This window comes from Tenrec ecaudatus, chromosome 2 (assembly GCF_050624435.1).
Source record: "Tenrec ecaudatus isolate mTenEca1 chromosome 2, mTenEca1.hap1, whole genome shotgun sequence".
In the NCBI taxonomy this organism is placed as follows: domain Eukaryota; kingdom Metazoa; phylum Chordata; class Mammalia; order Afrosoricida; family Tenrecidae; genus Tenrec; species Tenrec ecaudatus.
The window spans coordinates 31034616-31050579 of NC_134531.1; the positions used below are offsets into that span (position 1 = coordinate 31034616).

General features: G+C 49.9%; 1 protein-coding gene and 1 long non-coding RNA gene across 4 annotated transcripts in view; one reads left to right on the forward strand and one right to left on the reverse strand.

The window, feature by feature from the left end:
* MTMR12 (myotubularin related protein 12) overlaps nt 1–8730 on the reverse strand; it is a 75639-nt gene extending 66909 nt beyond the window's left edge. The window contains exon 1 of one of the 2 annotated variants that reach the window (XM_075540902.1): nt 8536–8730. In XM_075540902.1, coding sequence (XP_075397017.1) covers nt 8536–8616 — 81 coding nt within the window. In that variant the 5' untranslated portion in view covers nt 8617–8730. The remainder of the gene's footprint in view (nt 1–8535) is intronic. The other variant, XM_075540903.1, reaches the window with a different exon arrangement.
* A 316-nt stretch (nt 8731–9046) lies between these two features.
* LOC142438883 (uncharacterized) lies at nt 9047–14849 on the forward strand. Of its 2 annotated transcripts, none has more exons than XR_012782822.1 (4): nt 9047–9495; nt 9772–9895; nt 10153–10250; nt 10725–14849. It is a non-coding gene; the product is annotated as an uncharacterized LOC142438883 (long non-coding RNA). The 2 variants fall into 2 exon arrangements; XR_012782823.1 differs by having other exon boundaries at nt 9772–9883.
* Nucleotides 14850–15964: the final 1115 nt, after the last annotated feature.

Genomic DNA, 15964 nt, shown 5'->3' on the forward strand with positions numbered 1-15964 from the left:
GGAACGCTGTGCTCCTCGGTGAAGTATGAAGCCCAGGGGGCCCGACTTGAAACTGCCGTGGACGCAGAGAAGCCGCTACCCCTCTCAGGGAGAAGGGGATTTAACTTACTGCCCAAGTGAGTCACCGTCGCTGCAAAACTCCGTCTCTGATAAGGGCAGTGAAGAGGGCAAAATCAGGCGGCAGAATGGAACCCACCAAATGCCAGAGGCCAAGGGTTGATAAGGGGAAAAGTCAACAATGGAGTGTTCTCATTGGGCTGGAATCTTAAATGTAATCATGTCCTCAAGTGGATAAAGGAACAAAGAAAAGAGGAAAAGAAACTTCAAGAGGCAGTGAAAAATATTCTAAGAAAGGTTTACAAACAGTGAACTTCCCTGGCACGGTACCATGGCAACACCCCCCCCCCCACCTCTTGCCCCTAGACCCCTCCACCTTCCTGGGTCCCTGGCTAAGGGCGATGCAGCACCTTGAGAAGGCATCCATGGGGCTCTGACCAACCATTTCTTAATAACTAAAATCAAATACAGGTAATCCCTGACTTAAGACATACTCAAGTTACAACCAGCTGGGCTTCCGGGCCATGTATGAGGTTTCCCTTTGTTGTTAATGGTTATATTATTGACATAAATCTTATGTAAATACTAGTAATATGTACCACATACAGGGTGGTAGTATGCTTTATAGCATGTGATTTGCTGATGCTGTCGTCCTCAGGAAAGCCCTGGTAGCATAGTGGTTACATGCCAGGCTTCGCTCCCCAAAATCAGCAGTTCGAACCCACCAGCCTCTCCGAGGGAGAAAGATGGGCTTTCTACCTTTGTAAATAGTTACAGTCTCAAGACTTCACAGGGCAGCTCTACCCTGTCCTATAAGGGCGCTAAGAGTTGGCATCAACCTACTGGTAGTGAGTTTTTAGAATCACTCTTAGATGTTCCTCTCATCAACCTACTGGTAGTGAGTTTTTAGAATCACTCTTAGATGTTCCTCTGCAGAAAAATAAAGATCAGAAGCATAAAGATACTGACAATAAAAGACAACAATAAAGCCTTTTTAAAATGGGGAAGTATTCCACTTAATCAGAACAAGCTTCAGAAGTAGTCAAATGTGGGACTGCCTATAATTTTAGGATCCCACGTGGTGGTTGGGCTACTAGTCTCGGTTAGCCATGCGGAGCCACCAGCTGCTTCGTGGGGAAAAGATGAAGCTCCTACTCCCAGAGGTACAGTCCCAGAAACCCACAGGGGCTCTCCTCCGTCTTACAGGCCGCCAAGAGTCGGAACTGACTTGCTGGCAGTGAGGCTGTTGGTCGAGTCTGCCTATAACCGTGACAGTCCACATCTACTGCACGTACTTGCCCCGTGCATCATCACATTTGGTTTCACAAAGGGTCAGATGTACCTGGCAAGCAAGATCAGTATTGTCATGATTCCCATTTTTCAGGTAGAAATGCACCAGAGGCCGAGCGGAACTGGGCCTACAGCTGGAAGGAGGAGCTCAGAACAAGTCTGCTGGCCTTAAAGGGAGGCATGTGAGGGAAGTAGATCAGGGTGAGCGCAGCTTTCGTCCCTCCCAGAGGCCCGCCCCTCCATTTTTACCTCCCTTCGTCTTCCTCCCAAAATCAACAGAAGAATCATCGTTACCTGAATCGCCCAACTCAATTTTAGCCCCCACCCTAGCTCCAGAATAGAAGAGTCAGAAGACATTTTTATATGGGTCCCAAACGCCATGAAACAGCATCAGGAGTTCTCGCCGCTGGGTGTCTGCCGAAGCTTCGGTTCACACAAGCTTCGAGCATGTGTCTGATCAGACCTCCACGGGCCCTGCACGTCGGCCGCTCACACTGATGTCTCACCACCGTCTTCTTGGCTGGCTACTGTGGGCACCTCCATAACCAAGGAGAGCTCTAGGCTTGCCCTTCTCTGGACCTACACGTGCTCCCACCAAAGACTGCAAGCCCACCGCCCTGCTGACAAGCCCATCAGAAGGCACGCGACAGCTTGCGGAGAGCAGAGGGCAGGCCCGCTGGGGAAAAAACTCAAGGCACATGTTCTGCCAGCTTGGCCCAGCAGTGTGCTTGTCTCACACCGCATCCCATGATTACATGAGACACACAGACACAGCATGGAGACCCATACTCAGAAACGACAACTGGTTAGGGCAGCATAATTAAGGGCACTTCTGTTTTCTAACTTCTAAACTCTGTAATTTTGTTAAGGAGCCCTGGTGGTGTAATGGCTACGTGTTGAGCTGCTAGCCACAATGTCAGCAGTTCAAGGTCAGCTGCTCTTCCCGAGAAAGACAAAGCTTTCCACTCCTGTAGAGACAGTCTCAGAAATCCACAGGGGCAGTTCTACCCTGTCCTATAGGCTCACTATGAGTCAGAACTGACTCTACAGCATTGATAGAGTGGAAATTAGAACAACTAAATAAAAGTTTCCATGACTGTAGCAATTTAAAAAGATTTTTAATAAAAGAATTTAAGACACAAATAAAAGTAGACAGTCACACAGGTTGGCTTCACCTGGGCCTATTCCAGGAGCACCAACATTCTGTGGGAGAGGTTCAAGAGTCAGATCCCGGGCTACGAATGTCTAGGGGGGTTTCCCCCAGCTCAGGGTTCTGATGGCAGGGACAGGAGAGGCTGCAGGGGAGCTTCAGACTGCAGGCCGCGGCACTTGCGCTGGCCTCATGACATCTCCTGGGGCTCCAGATGCACAAGTCGTGTGGTCTCGGGCTGGACTCGGGGAGATGTCACAGGAAGTGCAGGCAGGAGGGAAAAGCGGAAGCTCTGGACAGATCATAGCCCTAAAGCCACAGCTAAGAAAGTAATTGTTTTAGGAAGGACTTTCATGTCCTTTGGTGGCCCGCTAAGCCACCAGTCAATGTCTCTAAGCTCAAGGAGAAACATGTGGCTGATGACAGAATAGTTGAGAATGGAAAAAAAGTTATGGATTCAAAAATAAAATTTTGCTTTCTTTCTAAAACCGCTTGTGGTTGAGTGAAATTTCTTAATCTGGCTTTTGTATACAAGCCTATAATTTCCCCCAAATGATTGTGTGGACGATGCAAATAGGGTGTGTGTAAGCCTATTAGGGGACTGGTCTGTTTTTGTGCCTACCCCCTGGCTATAAGGATCTTTGAGCCGCAGAGAGGACCTGGAGGACCTTGGAAGAGCACGCCTACAATCTCTGTCTGAGACCAGACGCTTGGGAGACTCAGAGGAGCAGCGCTGATCCAGGATCTTCTCCTCATCTGACCAGAGACTGTGGGACAGTGGGACAGAGGGACAGGCGGGCTGGCATCCTGGCCCATGGAGGCCAGGGCCAAGGGACCATGTGGCTGAGAGGCTGAGAACTGGAGAGGCTGACGAGACTGACGGCTGTATCTTACTGTCTGCTGCCCCTGACAGTAGTGTCTGGGGCTTGTGTGTGTCCATTGCAACAGATTTCAGACCCCAGCAGAGGTGTAGAATGGCGTGGTAGACACGGGTGGTGTCAGACCAGGTAAAGGACGGAGAGGGGAGGCTTGTCCTGACTCCTGCCTCATGGCAATAGAGGAGCCAGAGGAAGTCAGATATGCCAATTACCACACTACTTTTACTGCTAGGACGAAGGCAGGTCTGTTTTGGGAGAAGCCAAATTCTACATAGCAGGTGCTGTGTAGGTATCCACTGGACGAGCGACTGTCAGCTTTGGAAAGCAGGCCCTAGAGAGAGAGAGGTCCCGGGATCCACTCACCTGCCATTGGCTGAACTTAACAAAGGCTGAGAGAACAGCCACCAGAAAGTGCACGCACGCAGGCATACCTGTAAGGAGGCTCCATCAGTAAGTCTGTGTAGCTACTGACAGCCTGTGCAGTCCTGAAAAGTTGGTAAGAGATTCTGGGTTCAGGCGGTCTTACCTTAAATCCTGGCACCAAACCTTGCCAGCTGTGACCCTGAACAAAGTACTGACTGTAGTCTGAGTATGTTTCCACATCTAGAACCCCACCCCCACTCCCGACAAGGAGGGGAATAACAGGCTCTACCGCGTAAGGTCACTGAAAGAATGAAATGAGACCACTATGGCTTAATTCCTGGCACACAGAGGGCCTTGTAAATGCTAGTACCATTTCTAAAGATTTATAGACCCAGGGTTTATTCTGCGAATAGAGGGTCCTAAGTTCCTTCTCCCACCAAAAGACATGGCCTAGCGAGGATGGTGAGGGTCAGATGCATTGACCCAGTGGCTGCCATGATGGGCTCAAGCACAGGAGTCACTGTGAGGATAGCGCAGGGCTGGGCAGGGCTTACTTCTGTTGTCCACAGGCTCCTATGAGCTGGAACCAACTTAGTGGTGGCACCACCACCACCACACAACCAATCGCACTCTTCCAAGAGATAAAGGAAAAGAAAACCCCGTTAACCAGCTCTTAACCTATTTGTTGATTCTCCTAGATTTTCATCTCTCTTCTTGCCTTTTCTTTCCAAGCCAATTAAAATCTTTCCTGTGCTCTGTGGGCCTGACTACGCCCCTCGCCCTGGTGGGTCCTAGGAGAAAGCCCAGTCTGCTGGACAGTGGCTCAGGGTGCTGAGCACGACGAACCTGGCAGAGCCTCCAATGCCAGATGGGGGGCTGGGATGGGGTAGGGCTCCAATTCCCCATCGGGACAGAAGAAAACAGACGAGCAGATTATCATCCAAGTCTGAAAATTTGCAAAGAATTGATCACTAAGATTAGTACCTACTCAAAGGTACTAACAACATTAGTACATTCAAGTCAAACACTGAATTAAAACTCTCCTAGTAGAAAATAATTTAAAAAAATAAAATCTCGATTAAAAGAAGGTATTTTAGCCACATTCGGAATACACCAAAATAAGCCCAAAAAAGTATTTGTGTTTCATCAAGTCTCACTTAAAAACACAAAACAAAAAGAAACCTCACTTAAGTGACTGTCAGGTGTGAGTTTTTGGGTAGGTGTTAAAATATATCTGTAAGATGATGCATAATGATTCCAATCCCCAGAGACAAAGATGGAATTTATAAAGATGCTGACAGTAAAAGGCAGTAGTAATGAAAACAGGGGTGGGGAATGAGGTATTGAAGTTACGTCAGAACCGACTTACGATGGAGTCATTGGAAGGAAAGGGACCTCTGCCATAAGTCTGGGGCTAAGGGCCCCCAGAAGCTTTTATTCAACAACTTATCACAAATAATGTTCTTATTAAATTAGTGCCTACTTTTTTTTAATTAGTGCCTACTTTTAGGGCCACCTAATGCTCCTTTCTTTACAAGTTCAGTGAATAGTCATTTCTGACCACTGTAACTGATCAAAAACAGTGCTCACAATTCACATTCATGTCTGGCCGAAAAGTGACCGTTTCAGAGTCACTCTGCTGTCTTTGGCTCCCTATCATATGAGGCCTGTCCTCACACTGCACATAAATGGAACTCAGTTCTAATGTAAAACAATGCTGTAGACTGACAATTGACAGAGAAAACTGTTTATGACCTCGTTTTTGTAATAAAAAAGTAGATTGCAAAATAATATAAGCAATATCACTCCCATATTGGTTAAAAAACAAACAAACCCAAATATACTACCTACAAGTGTATCTGACAGAATACATTCTAAGTTATTTATAAGCCTATAGTTTTTCTCTTAAAAAGTCTTCTGCACACTAAAACAGCTTCTGAAATGAGAACTCCAACAGTTGTTTCATGTAGCCAGAAAGAGCCCTAGTGAAACTTCAGCACCCAGCATCCACTTCACTCTTCTCGTTCCGTGCCTGAGAGGATGCTGGGGTGGGCGTGTTTCAGGTGCCACCATGATGGCCCCAGAGCGCTCCTTCCTGTCTGCTGATGACTCAGCTGCCCACTTACCTGCTTTCCCTGTTTGTAAATCTCTGAGTTCACAAGGTATGGCCAACGGTTCTAAATTTCAATTTGGGGTTTGAACATTCACATTAGCTAATTTAGGGCAATCAGTGACGGAAGAGCCCACAGCACTTGTTTGGCAAAGGTCTACTTTTAAAAGCTGGAATCGATGGTCACCCGTCATGGACAATAGGCCCATGCCAATTCCTTTTGATGACAAAGGGGAAAAGTAGGCTCATCATGTTTAATAGCATCAGCCTTGTTCTGTTTAGGGCAGTGCTTCCCAAAGTGGGTGATCCTGTTCCTCTGGTTTGGAGGGGGGTGGGCGGGGGCAGTGGGGCACTGGAATGATGAAGGGCAGGGGCTGTAAAAGCAGATACCTACACTTTATCCTGGATCATGGGCTAGAATACAGGTTTTTTTCACAGCCAGGGGAGCACCGAGTGATTTATTTTTTTCCTGAAAAGAGGGTGATAGGCCAAATAAGTTTGGGGATCTATGGTGTAGGGCTTCTGGTGTTTGCCCATAAAAGTGCTGACCCTTGATAGACAGACTCTTCAGTGGTAGACTCAAGGCAAAGCTGCTGAGGATCCTGAGGTCTGAAGATGTCAAAGTGCACCACTGGGAGCAGGGATCATTTGGGCAGCTCGGAGATCTGCCAGTGAAATGACCCCCTAAAAAGCTTTCCCAGCTAACAAAAGAAGTAAGTGCTGGCAAGACACACTTCCAAGACAGTGGGGACAAAGGCCAGGAAGTAAAGGAGAGAAGGGACAAGGGTATGGCGCCTTCACGGCATCACTGTGATGGTCTTCTCTGAGGGAACAAACAGGAGGTAACCGACGGCCTGCTTGGAGAATACACAGCCTTCGTGTTGACAGGAACTATATACTGAAAAGCAATTTGTTTTCTAACCCTCTCCCATCCTTATCTTGAGGGGAGCCACAATTTAGAGCAGATCTTCATGCTTTTACAAAATATTTTTCAAGACACATGACAGCCAACAAGAATCTCGTCTACCCAGCAGTATTTTAATCAAGAAAGCAAAACTGCCAACTATAAGGATCTGAAAAATGTGACGGCTGCAGGCTTATTCCTGGGCTGGGCCGCTCCCCTTCCCTAATTGCCCCTCAAAGGAAATGTTCCAGGCACTGTGGGCAAGCAGGGAAAGCATGCCTAATTACAACATGAGCACGGAGGGGGCCAAGAAGTGAGAACTCTGGAACTCTGGCCATAGTTCAGGAGACTTGCCACTTGAATTCACCAGAAGAGATGGTGGGAATTGTTAACTTCAATCAAAACACCAACAGCAAAGGGGAAAAAATTAAAAAGGCAGACGGACACAAAAGGAAACCAAACACATTACTTAACTCATGACAGGGAAGCCTGCAGAAATTTATGATGGCCCAGACTCCTTATCAAGGGTTACCTAACAGAGGAAGTGGCTTGGAGTTTAAAATTAGGACCTAAAAATAAGACTCATTCCAATGTCACTCTCCACTGGAAAACACACATCTTAAAATGTAAAGATACTGATGCAAAGGCTTTAGGCCCCAGAGGGTTGTACTGGAGCCTCCCCTGTGAAGTCTTCCGCTTTACAATGATGGGAAAAGAGCCTGAGGCCTTCAGTTTGGGAATGCTGCCTGCACGTCATTGATTAACCGCTTGCCCAAATCCAAAATGAGAACGCACCTAATTAGGCGCCAGAGTGCTAAATTTAATGTACAAAGTTTTGTGGCCCTCACTGTGACGGTCCTCATGCACTGGGCTCACACCCAGAGCCGCCTCCAACTTTCCAGACTGTCAGTGACCCCACGCTGCCTCCCCAGCTGTTCCTTCTACCTGGGCCAGTCTTCCCTCCCATCCTTCAAGCCTGTGCTTAGATGATTCCTTTGCAGAGGCCTTTTATTTTCCTATGGTCCCTCTCGCCGCCTAATTATTACACCATATAATTTGCTTATATATCAATTGTTTACAGTTTCTCCTCTCAAGTTATATGAGCCGAGAGAGCAGAGACGTTTGTTTTGTTCACGGATCTCCACCCCAGGTGTTGATAACGACGCTCCCCCAACGGGTCCTCAAAGAGTATTTCTGAATGAATGAATGAACTTCTTGGCAGCAAAATTCCACGGGGCGCCTATGTGGAGGGTAAGGAAGCGGGAGAGCGAGGGGTGGGGAGAAGGGGGAAAGGAAGTAGCAGGGCACAGGTGGTGATCGATCAGAGGGGCGGCGGACAGAGCAGCAGGAGCAGAGCCTCGGGTTCCCCCCGCAGCCGACGGCGGGGAGTGGGTGCGCGTCCCGCAGGTGGCATCAAACGGCACCCTCAGAAGCAGGTGCCGGGCACTGAAGACCCACGAGGCGTGTCAGGGCAGGGCAGAAGCCCCGGCGGCGGGCGTCCGGACCACCCACACCCCCGCTTCCAGCGAGTCCCAGACCCGCGTTCCCCTCCGCAGTGGGCCGCGCGTCCCCGGCCTGCCCGGCTCCGGCCCCCGGGGAGCCGGGCCCGGCGCTCCGGCACCTGCCAGCCCGTCCAGGGGTCCGCGGCCCGGCCGGCGGGGAGGCCCCGCGCTCCCCTGCGGACCCCGCCCGCCCTCAGGAAGCGCCCACGGCCCTCTGGCGGCCGGGCAGGGGCGCCCGGCGCGCCTCACCCACTGCAGCCCGCGGCGCGGCGCCGGCTCACCTCGGGGCGCACGTACGACACGAAGGAGGGCTTGGGCGCCCTGGTGCCGCCGCCACCGCCGCCGCCGCCCTTCCCCAGCATCGCGCCGCCCAGGGAACAGCGACCCGCGGGAGCTCAGGCTGCGTCGGGCTCCCGCAGCGGCGGCCGCCACCAGCACCAGCGGCTGGGGCTCCGCCCATCCCCAGGGCCGCGGCGGCCGCGGCGCCGCCCGCATCCGGCTCCGCCACTGACACCGCTCGCCCCGCCCCGGCCATGTGGGCCCGCCCACTCCGCGCGCCCGCGCTCGGCCCCGGGAGGCGGAGCCCCAAGGGCACGCCCCTTCCTAGGGCGGCGGGCGGCAAAAACGCCACTCCGGCGACAAGGCCCGCCCTCGTCGTGCTCGGATTGGTCAGAAGGCGCTGCTCGCCGAAAGCACCAAGAAAGGTAATTCCCCCGACCAATCCAGACAGCAATCTCTCTTGAACTCTCCGACGATTGGATGACGAGGCTGCCACCTGCATCCAATGATTCTGCGATCACTAAAGTGGCTTGGGTAGTAGTTCGCGGCAGATTTTCTCTTGCCTTGGCTGGTCCAGGATGGCGCCGTTTTTTCAGGTTTGCCTCTTACCAGAGGTAAGCCTTTATGCGTGCCCTTGTATGTCTATTGCTCTATTGTGTTTTGTGGAAATCCAATTTCAGTTTCCACTGTATGTGTCCACGCGGCTTTGCCTCTTTCTCATTGAGATTAGCAGGACTTCCTCCCTCTTCCAGAAGTGTGACCACCGCAGCAGCTAGAAACCCTTATGGGAAGCAGGTAAACAAGCGGTCATATCCACTCCCACTGCAGGGAGGCTGCACGGCATAGAACCGTGGCCCCACCTCACCCAGGTAAAAGTAGCCCAAACACCGATAACACCAACACTGGACCAAACCCAAGGCTTGAAACACCTCTAAGAAGCGAAAATGGAAACGCCAGAAGCGGTGAGTGGACCCGACCTCCCTTGGGTGCCTGATATTTGTTTGTACCTTAAGTTTTTGCTTCTACTTTAGTTTTTGCTTGCAGTAATCCCTTTCAGTGGTCACACCTATGTACCTTATTGTTATTCTTGATAATTATACTACCACACAATATGGCCCTGGGAGGTCTTTAGCACGACTCCTACCTTTGCTAGGAATGTGTTTTGGGTTTTTTTTTTAAGTCCACCCTCTTTGCACGGGGCCTCAGAATTCTGCTGACCCGGGTCCTCCTCCGTGTAGCTGGTCATTGTCAACTCTGCCTGGAAAATGCCACGCCAGCTCACCTCTGAAGCAAAGTGGAAGGATCCTTGCTGGTTCTGCCTTTTTCACCCACTAAGACCATCCCAACCAGGTCAATAAATAGGTAACATCTTGATGAATGGAGAGAAGATTGAAGTTGTCAATGCTTTCTTCTTGCTCTACGTGGAGCAAGCTCCTCTGCGAGTACTTCTGGGGGTGATGGGGAGTGTTCCGCCTCCAAATGCAACTATACTTGATCCCTGACTTCCTAAGGAACTAGCAGAGACCCTAGTTCAACCCTGGGGAGGGGGGTTGGCACAGGAGGAGGGGGTATAGAACCAGACCCTCTGGTAGACATGGTGCCCTATCATTTCCCTCCAGAGCCTTTTGGCTAAGAGCTCTGGATTTTGTCAAGGCTGCCCCACGAAGCAGGCCTCTTGGACACCTGTGGGTACCATGTGCCAGAGGTACTAACAAAGGTAAGTGCCTTGGAATCCCTTAAGTCATTTCCCCCACCACCGTTTGAATTGATTTTCAAGAACGTATGATGCATGTAGAAAACGGTTCGGTGGTCCATACTCCGGCTCTGCATGGCTGGGAACAGGATTAGCAACTTCACCAGGAGAAGGAAGGAAACAAAGCCCATTGGTGGGTTTCTTTCGACTCATCTCAGCCGAGCAGGGGTTTTCTTTTTATTTGGGTCTAACACCTACAAACCAAACCAAACTCCCTGCCATGGGAGTCAGTTCCGTATCATGACAACCTGTAGGACAGGGTAGAACTAACTGCCCCTGTGGATTTCTGAGACTGTAACTCTTTATGGAAATAGCCCCATCTTTCTCCCAAGAAGTGCCAGGTGCTTTCAAACTGCTGACCTGTGGGTAGCAGCCCACGGCATAGCCACTTAACCTAGTAGGGCCCCTGGATGGGCACCTGTACCTTTCAAATTGCAGATGTCTTCATTGCTGCTGCCGATGCCAAGATCGCAGTGCCAGTGACTGCCATCCCTGCTCCCACCACCCTCACCTCCCGTGTGTGGCCCTCGGACCTAGCAACTAGTACTGGACTGGACGCAGGAGGTTTGGACATCTCTCTACGTGTGTTCCTGGCACTTTCTCAGGAACTGGCCCACACCCTAGAAGAGATCACCTAAGGTCTGCCGCTCTGCAGACACAAACTGATTCCTTAACCGCTGCGGCCTGCAGAATGGGTGAGGTTTAGAAATGCTGGCAGCTGAACAAGGGGGACTACTGTGTGTTGCCCTCCAGGAGAAATGTTGTTCTTACACCAGCCAGTCAGGGGTGGCCCAAGGGGCTATCCAGACCCTGGAAAACCAGGCTTCTGTGTTGGGATAGCAAGCAGCAGGATACCTCGGGGGTTATTTTCTGGCTCTTTATAAAATAGCTCATCCATTTTTGTGTGTATTTTTTTACTGCTTTAATTTCCTTTTAATTAATCATTTTCTTGGGGGCTATTATTGTCATATATATATTTTTTACTGCTATAATTTTTATGATTGCAATCGCTCCTTGCATTGCATTGTTCGGGCACCAGATGATGGCCCTGAAGGTGCAGGATCAGTCAGGATATGGAGGGCCCTGACCCTACAGGACCCTACTCTGGCTCCTTGGAGCATCCCATCTCTGGAGCCCCTCAGCTGGCTGGTGCTGGCCCGGTCCCCCACAGAACCCCTAGACCAGTCAACTCGCATTTTTTGTTCAGGTAGGTGCCCATAGCCTGCAGCATCCACAAGGGGGGGCCCTCCTGGCATTCATTTTGTTTGCTAACTTTTCTCCTCCCGGTTGAGAGCATCCAATAAGTTCTCCTGCAGTATCAACGGCCACGTGCTAACTTAGGACCAGCAGAGAAAGCAGGCCCTGGGGTGACGCAGACTGATGCCCCCCTCAGCCTGAAGTAGCTAGAGTGGTGATCACCGCACAATCCCAAACGAATGTAGAGTTGCGATTTCTTCAGGTGGGGAAATGTTAGGGCCTGTGAGATGAGCCCCCCTTCCTAAGGACTTCATGCAGCACATGCTAATGAGGAACCCAAACTGCTGCACTGATAGGGCCAATCATGGAGAGACGAGTGGTCCGAGACCAATCAGGACTCAAAACAAAAGACCAGTGGAAACAAGAGGTGGACTTGAGATTGCCAATGGAATCTCACCACTCTGACCCTATAAAGCAGAACATAGAGCCCCCTAGATGGGGTTTTCTCAACTCATGGGGCTCCCTCTTCATTCTTGAAGTGTCCCTTTGCATAATGTAAATTCTTTCCTCGCTCGATGTGTTGCTGTGACAGCCCGCTCCTGAGGGACTTGCTAGGACCTTGAAGGAGGACTTCCCGGACACGAATCTCTCAGACTGACAATGTGCACAGTTTGTGGTGTGTCAGGCACTGGGACAAGCGTTAGTCTCTTGAGTGAAAGGGGTATTAAATGAAGAGTCTTCATGTCCATGTGCCTCCCCCCACCCCTTCCACTCTAAATAAGCATAACATTCAAGTGAAACCAATGCGTTTGTTAATGCAAAACAGTTTTAAGACAAGTGCTTTCGCTTCATTTCCACCCAGATTGCCATCATCCAGAGTCCCCCCTTCAAAAGCCCTGGAGCCCACATCTCAGGATCCCCATTTGCAAGTGCAAAAGAGGAGACTTAGAGATGCATGTGATGTCCCCAGGGCTCACGAGTCACCCACAGAACTGGGACGCTGACTCCAAAGCCCAAGTTGTTGGCATAATTATTGTACAAATTGCCCATAGAAGACCCTCCTTATGGAGCTGTTGGAATAGTGAAGGGGTTTTTTTGTCTGTTATTTTTTGATCGGGACGGACTGTTTCTTAACATTTTTCAACAGCACTTACTTGTCAAAGTGGATGGCAGACCTAAAGTTTTACAGTGGAAGCTTGTACTCGGACTCTTCAAATACTTTAGTCTCCTTTGATCTTCCGTGAGAAACGCTGTGGTAGGGTGGGTAAAGAAGGCCCCCACCCCTGAGAAATTTCATGAAAAGGCCAGCTGCTTCCCAAGTTTGTGGCTGCCCCCTTCTGGCTTTTGTTTTGTTTTTGTCCTGGGTTTATTTAAAAATTTGCAGGCGCTGCTGTTTCAGTTAAAACTGCAGGTTCTCCTTGGATGTCCTGGGCATCTTCAGTACCACCTACTTGTGGAGCGTACTGCAAGCTTCTCTCCCTGGTGTAGGATCAATGTTGGGCCAGGGAACTGGCAGCCTGTCCCTGGGAACCCTCTAGGTGTCCAGCTGATGGCTGTTCCTGGGGACATGTGGGTCATCCACTTTGTTTACACTGCTCCTGGTGCCTCTTGGGCCCTCCCCTCCCCCAGGATGCTGTGTTGTTCACTAGGAGGTGGGTGTGGACACCTGCAGACATGTGACATCTCAAGATGAGAGATCTTGAGAGGCATTCCACAAACTCGTTTTAAATACAAAGATTCACTAAATTGGACTTTCTTTTAATAATGAGCCTTCCTCTAATCTTGATGCCACATTCTTCTTCATATAGTCCAACTTCTCAGATGATTTTCTCAGCATACAAACTAAGTATGGTGGACGGATACAGCTTGACACTAGTCTTTTCTGATTTTAGACCAGTTTGCAGTCAGTCCCCTGTTCTGTTTGGATGACTGTGTACAAGTTCCCCATAAGCACAATTAACTGTGTTCTGGAATTTCCATTTTTCTCAATTGAATCCATAGGTTGTTATGATCCACAGTCAGATCCCTTTCTAGTAAACTCCGATTTCAGTTCATATCTGTCCAACATCAGCAATGACATCCTTCGTTCCATGTTTGCTTCTCAGTCTGGCTTGAAATTTTGAAAGCAAAGGGCACTTGAAGGACTTAACTGATGAAGGTAAAGGATTACAGACTTCTATATGGATTATGCCCCAATGTAAAGAAAACAAGACAGCTGGACCAATAGACAACATCCTGACAGAGAAAAGATGGAATATTCTCAATCTTTTCAGATCTCATTTTGCTTGGATCCACAATCAGCACCCATAGAAGCAGCAGTCAAGAAATCAAATGACATTCCAAAATGGATGGTAGTGGTGATTGCACAAATCTTTTATAGATAAATTTGAACCATTAATTTTAGGATGTGAATTACAGACACACATACCCCAAATCAAATGACTCATTGCATTGGGAAAATCTACTTCAAGAACATCACTCTGAGGACTAACGGACCACCTCATATATATTGGAAAGCTGGAAAATGAATGAGACCAAAGAAATGATGCCTCTGACATACGGTGTTGGTGGAAAATAGTGAAATTAGCACGGACCGATCGAAGTACAGAGAAAAAAAAATCTGACTTGGGAGAAAAAGCCTGAATGCGCCTTACAAGCGAGTATGGTGAGACTTCATCTCACAAACTTCAGACATATGATCAGGAGAGACCAGTCCCTGGAGAAGGCCATCATTCTTGGTCAAGTGGAAGGGCAGCGATAAAGAGGAAGGTCCTCAACGAGATGGATAGACACAGTGACTTGACTGCAGCCGTGGGTCAAACAGTTGTGAGGATGGCACAGGACGGGGCAGGGCTGTATCCTGCTGTATAGGGTCACGAGGAGTCAGGATCGACGTGGTGGCCCTTGACAACAACATCACTTTTAATGAGTGGTGGTGCCTTCGAGTCAGTCCCAACTCAGATCCACGTTGTGCAACTGAACAAAACACTCCAAGAACTCAAGACGGCCTGTAGCTAGTCTACAAGGCCTGGTAGAATGGAGAGTGAATGCTTTATGTGGCTAGTGGAGGACCTCCCACCATTGGCTGGCTTTCTGGTAGAGTTTCTACTGTTGGCTGGTGCATCCCTGCACCCCAGACTACTCGGTGTACCCTGCCACCAGACCCGAAGCCCCAGAGTCTATTCAGTATTGTGCAGGTAGTGTGAACATCTTGTCTTTCCTCACTGTGATCGTCCTGCATTCGGCATCATTACATGTGTTTCGTGAGTCAGAAGAGGACTCTACAGATTGGTATCAGACATATGGGCTAATATCGGACTTATGGGCTTGGACTGGACTGGGTTGGGATGTTTTCTCAATGTTCAATTCCTCTTGTATATAAAATCTTTATTATGGATTTGTTTCTCTAGTCTACCTGGACTAGCACACCCACCCATCCTTCCTTTTGACCCTCTTCAATCTCAATCAATCTCTTCCACAGATAGCAAATGTCTTATCTGCCCTTCGCCTTCCTCTGTGCCGGAGAGCTGTTCGTAAATATCTCCACCTTTCGTTTGAGTTATGGTTTCTGCCAAGTTCCTGTCCCCATCACTTCTCCCTTTGCCTGCCTCTGTCTAGCTGGCATTAACCCCCCCCCCCCCCCGCCCCCAAGGAAGGCCATCCAAATTCTTTCGAGAGTTGAGGGGTGAAGGATCATCCTGGAACTACTTCCTGCTGTACAGGGGCGCAGAACTGAGCTAATGTGGGTGGCACCACTCGCTTTTCTAGCAAGGGCTTATGGGGAACGCACATGCATGGGATCTGGTCGAGGCAGGCTACGTGGGGTTTATGGGCTGCACGACCATGTGTAGCCCCATAGCTTCCAGCGTGGAAGAGACAAAATGAACAATGGCATTAAAAATACTAGGTCCAAAAAGAAGCAGGAGGATGGCAGAAGCCAAGGGGCCCAGGAAAGGTAATAACCAGGAGCCCCGTGACCAGACCTCCAGCCAGGAGCTCCATCCAGGTGCACCTTGAGCCTGTGACTCCCGTGCTCTTTCAGGAAGTGGTGACTGTTCTTGGACGTGGCCCACTTGGTTTGCCGAGCCACAGCAGTCTGTCCTGAGCATGGCACACATCCCCCGCGAGCTGCTGCCAGTATGTCCACTGATTCCGGAGAGCCACGATGGCTGGGGGGTGGGTCTGTGCCTGCGTGCCGATGACCAAATCGGCCAGCTTGATGTTGAGCGGTGCCAGCTCCGAAGAAAGATCAGCATGTTCATCCTGCAGAGACCACTGCAGTGCTTCCGGCCGCAGTCCCTGCAACTCCTGCCCGAGCCGCTGATCCCGCCTAGGGGACCTGTAGCCCTGCTCTTTGGGACATTCTGTGGGCCGTGGGGACGGCATTTCCCAGAGTGCAAAGCCCTGTCAGTGTGCTGGTAAACAGAACACTGACAGAGCTTCCACAGACAAAGTAAATCCCCAAACAGTTGGGAGTCTCA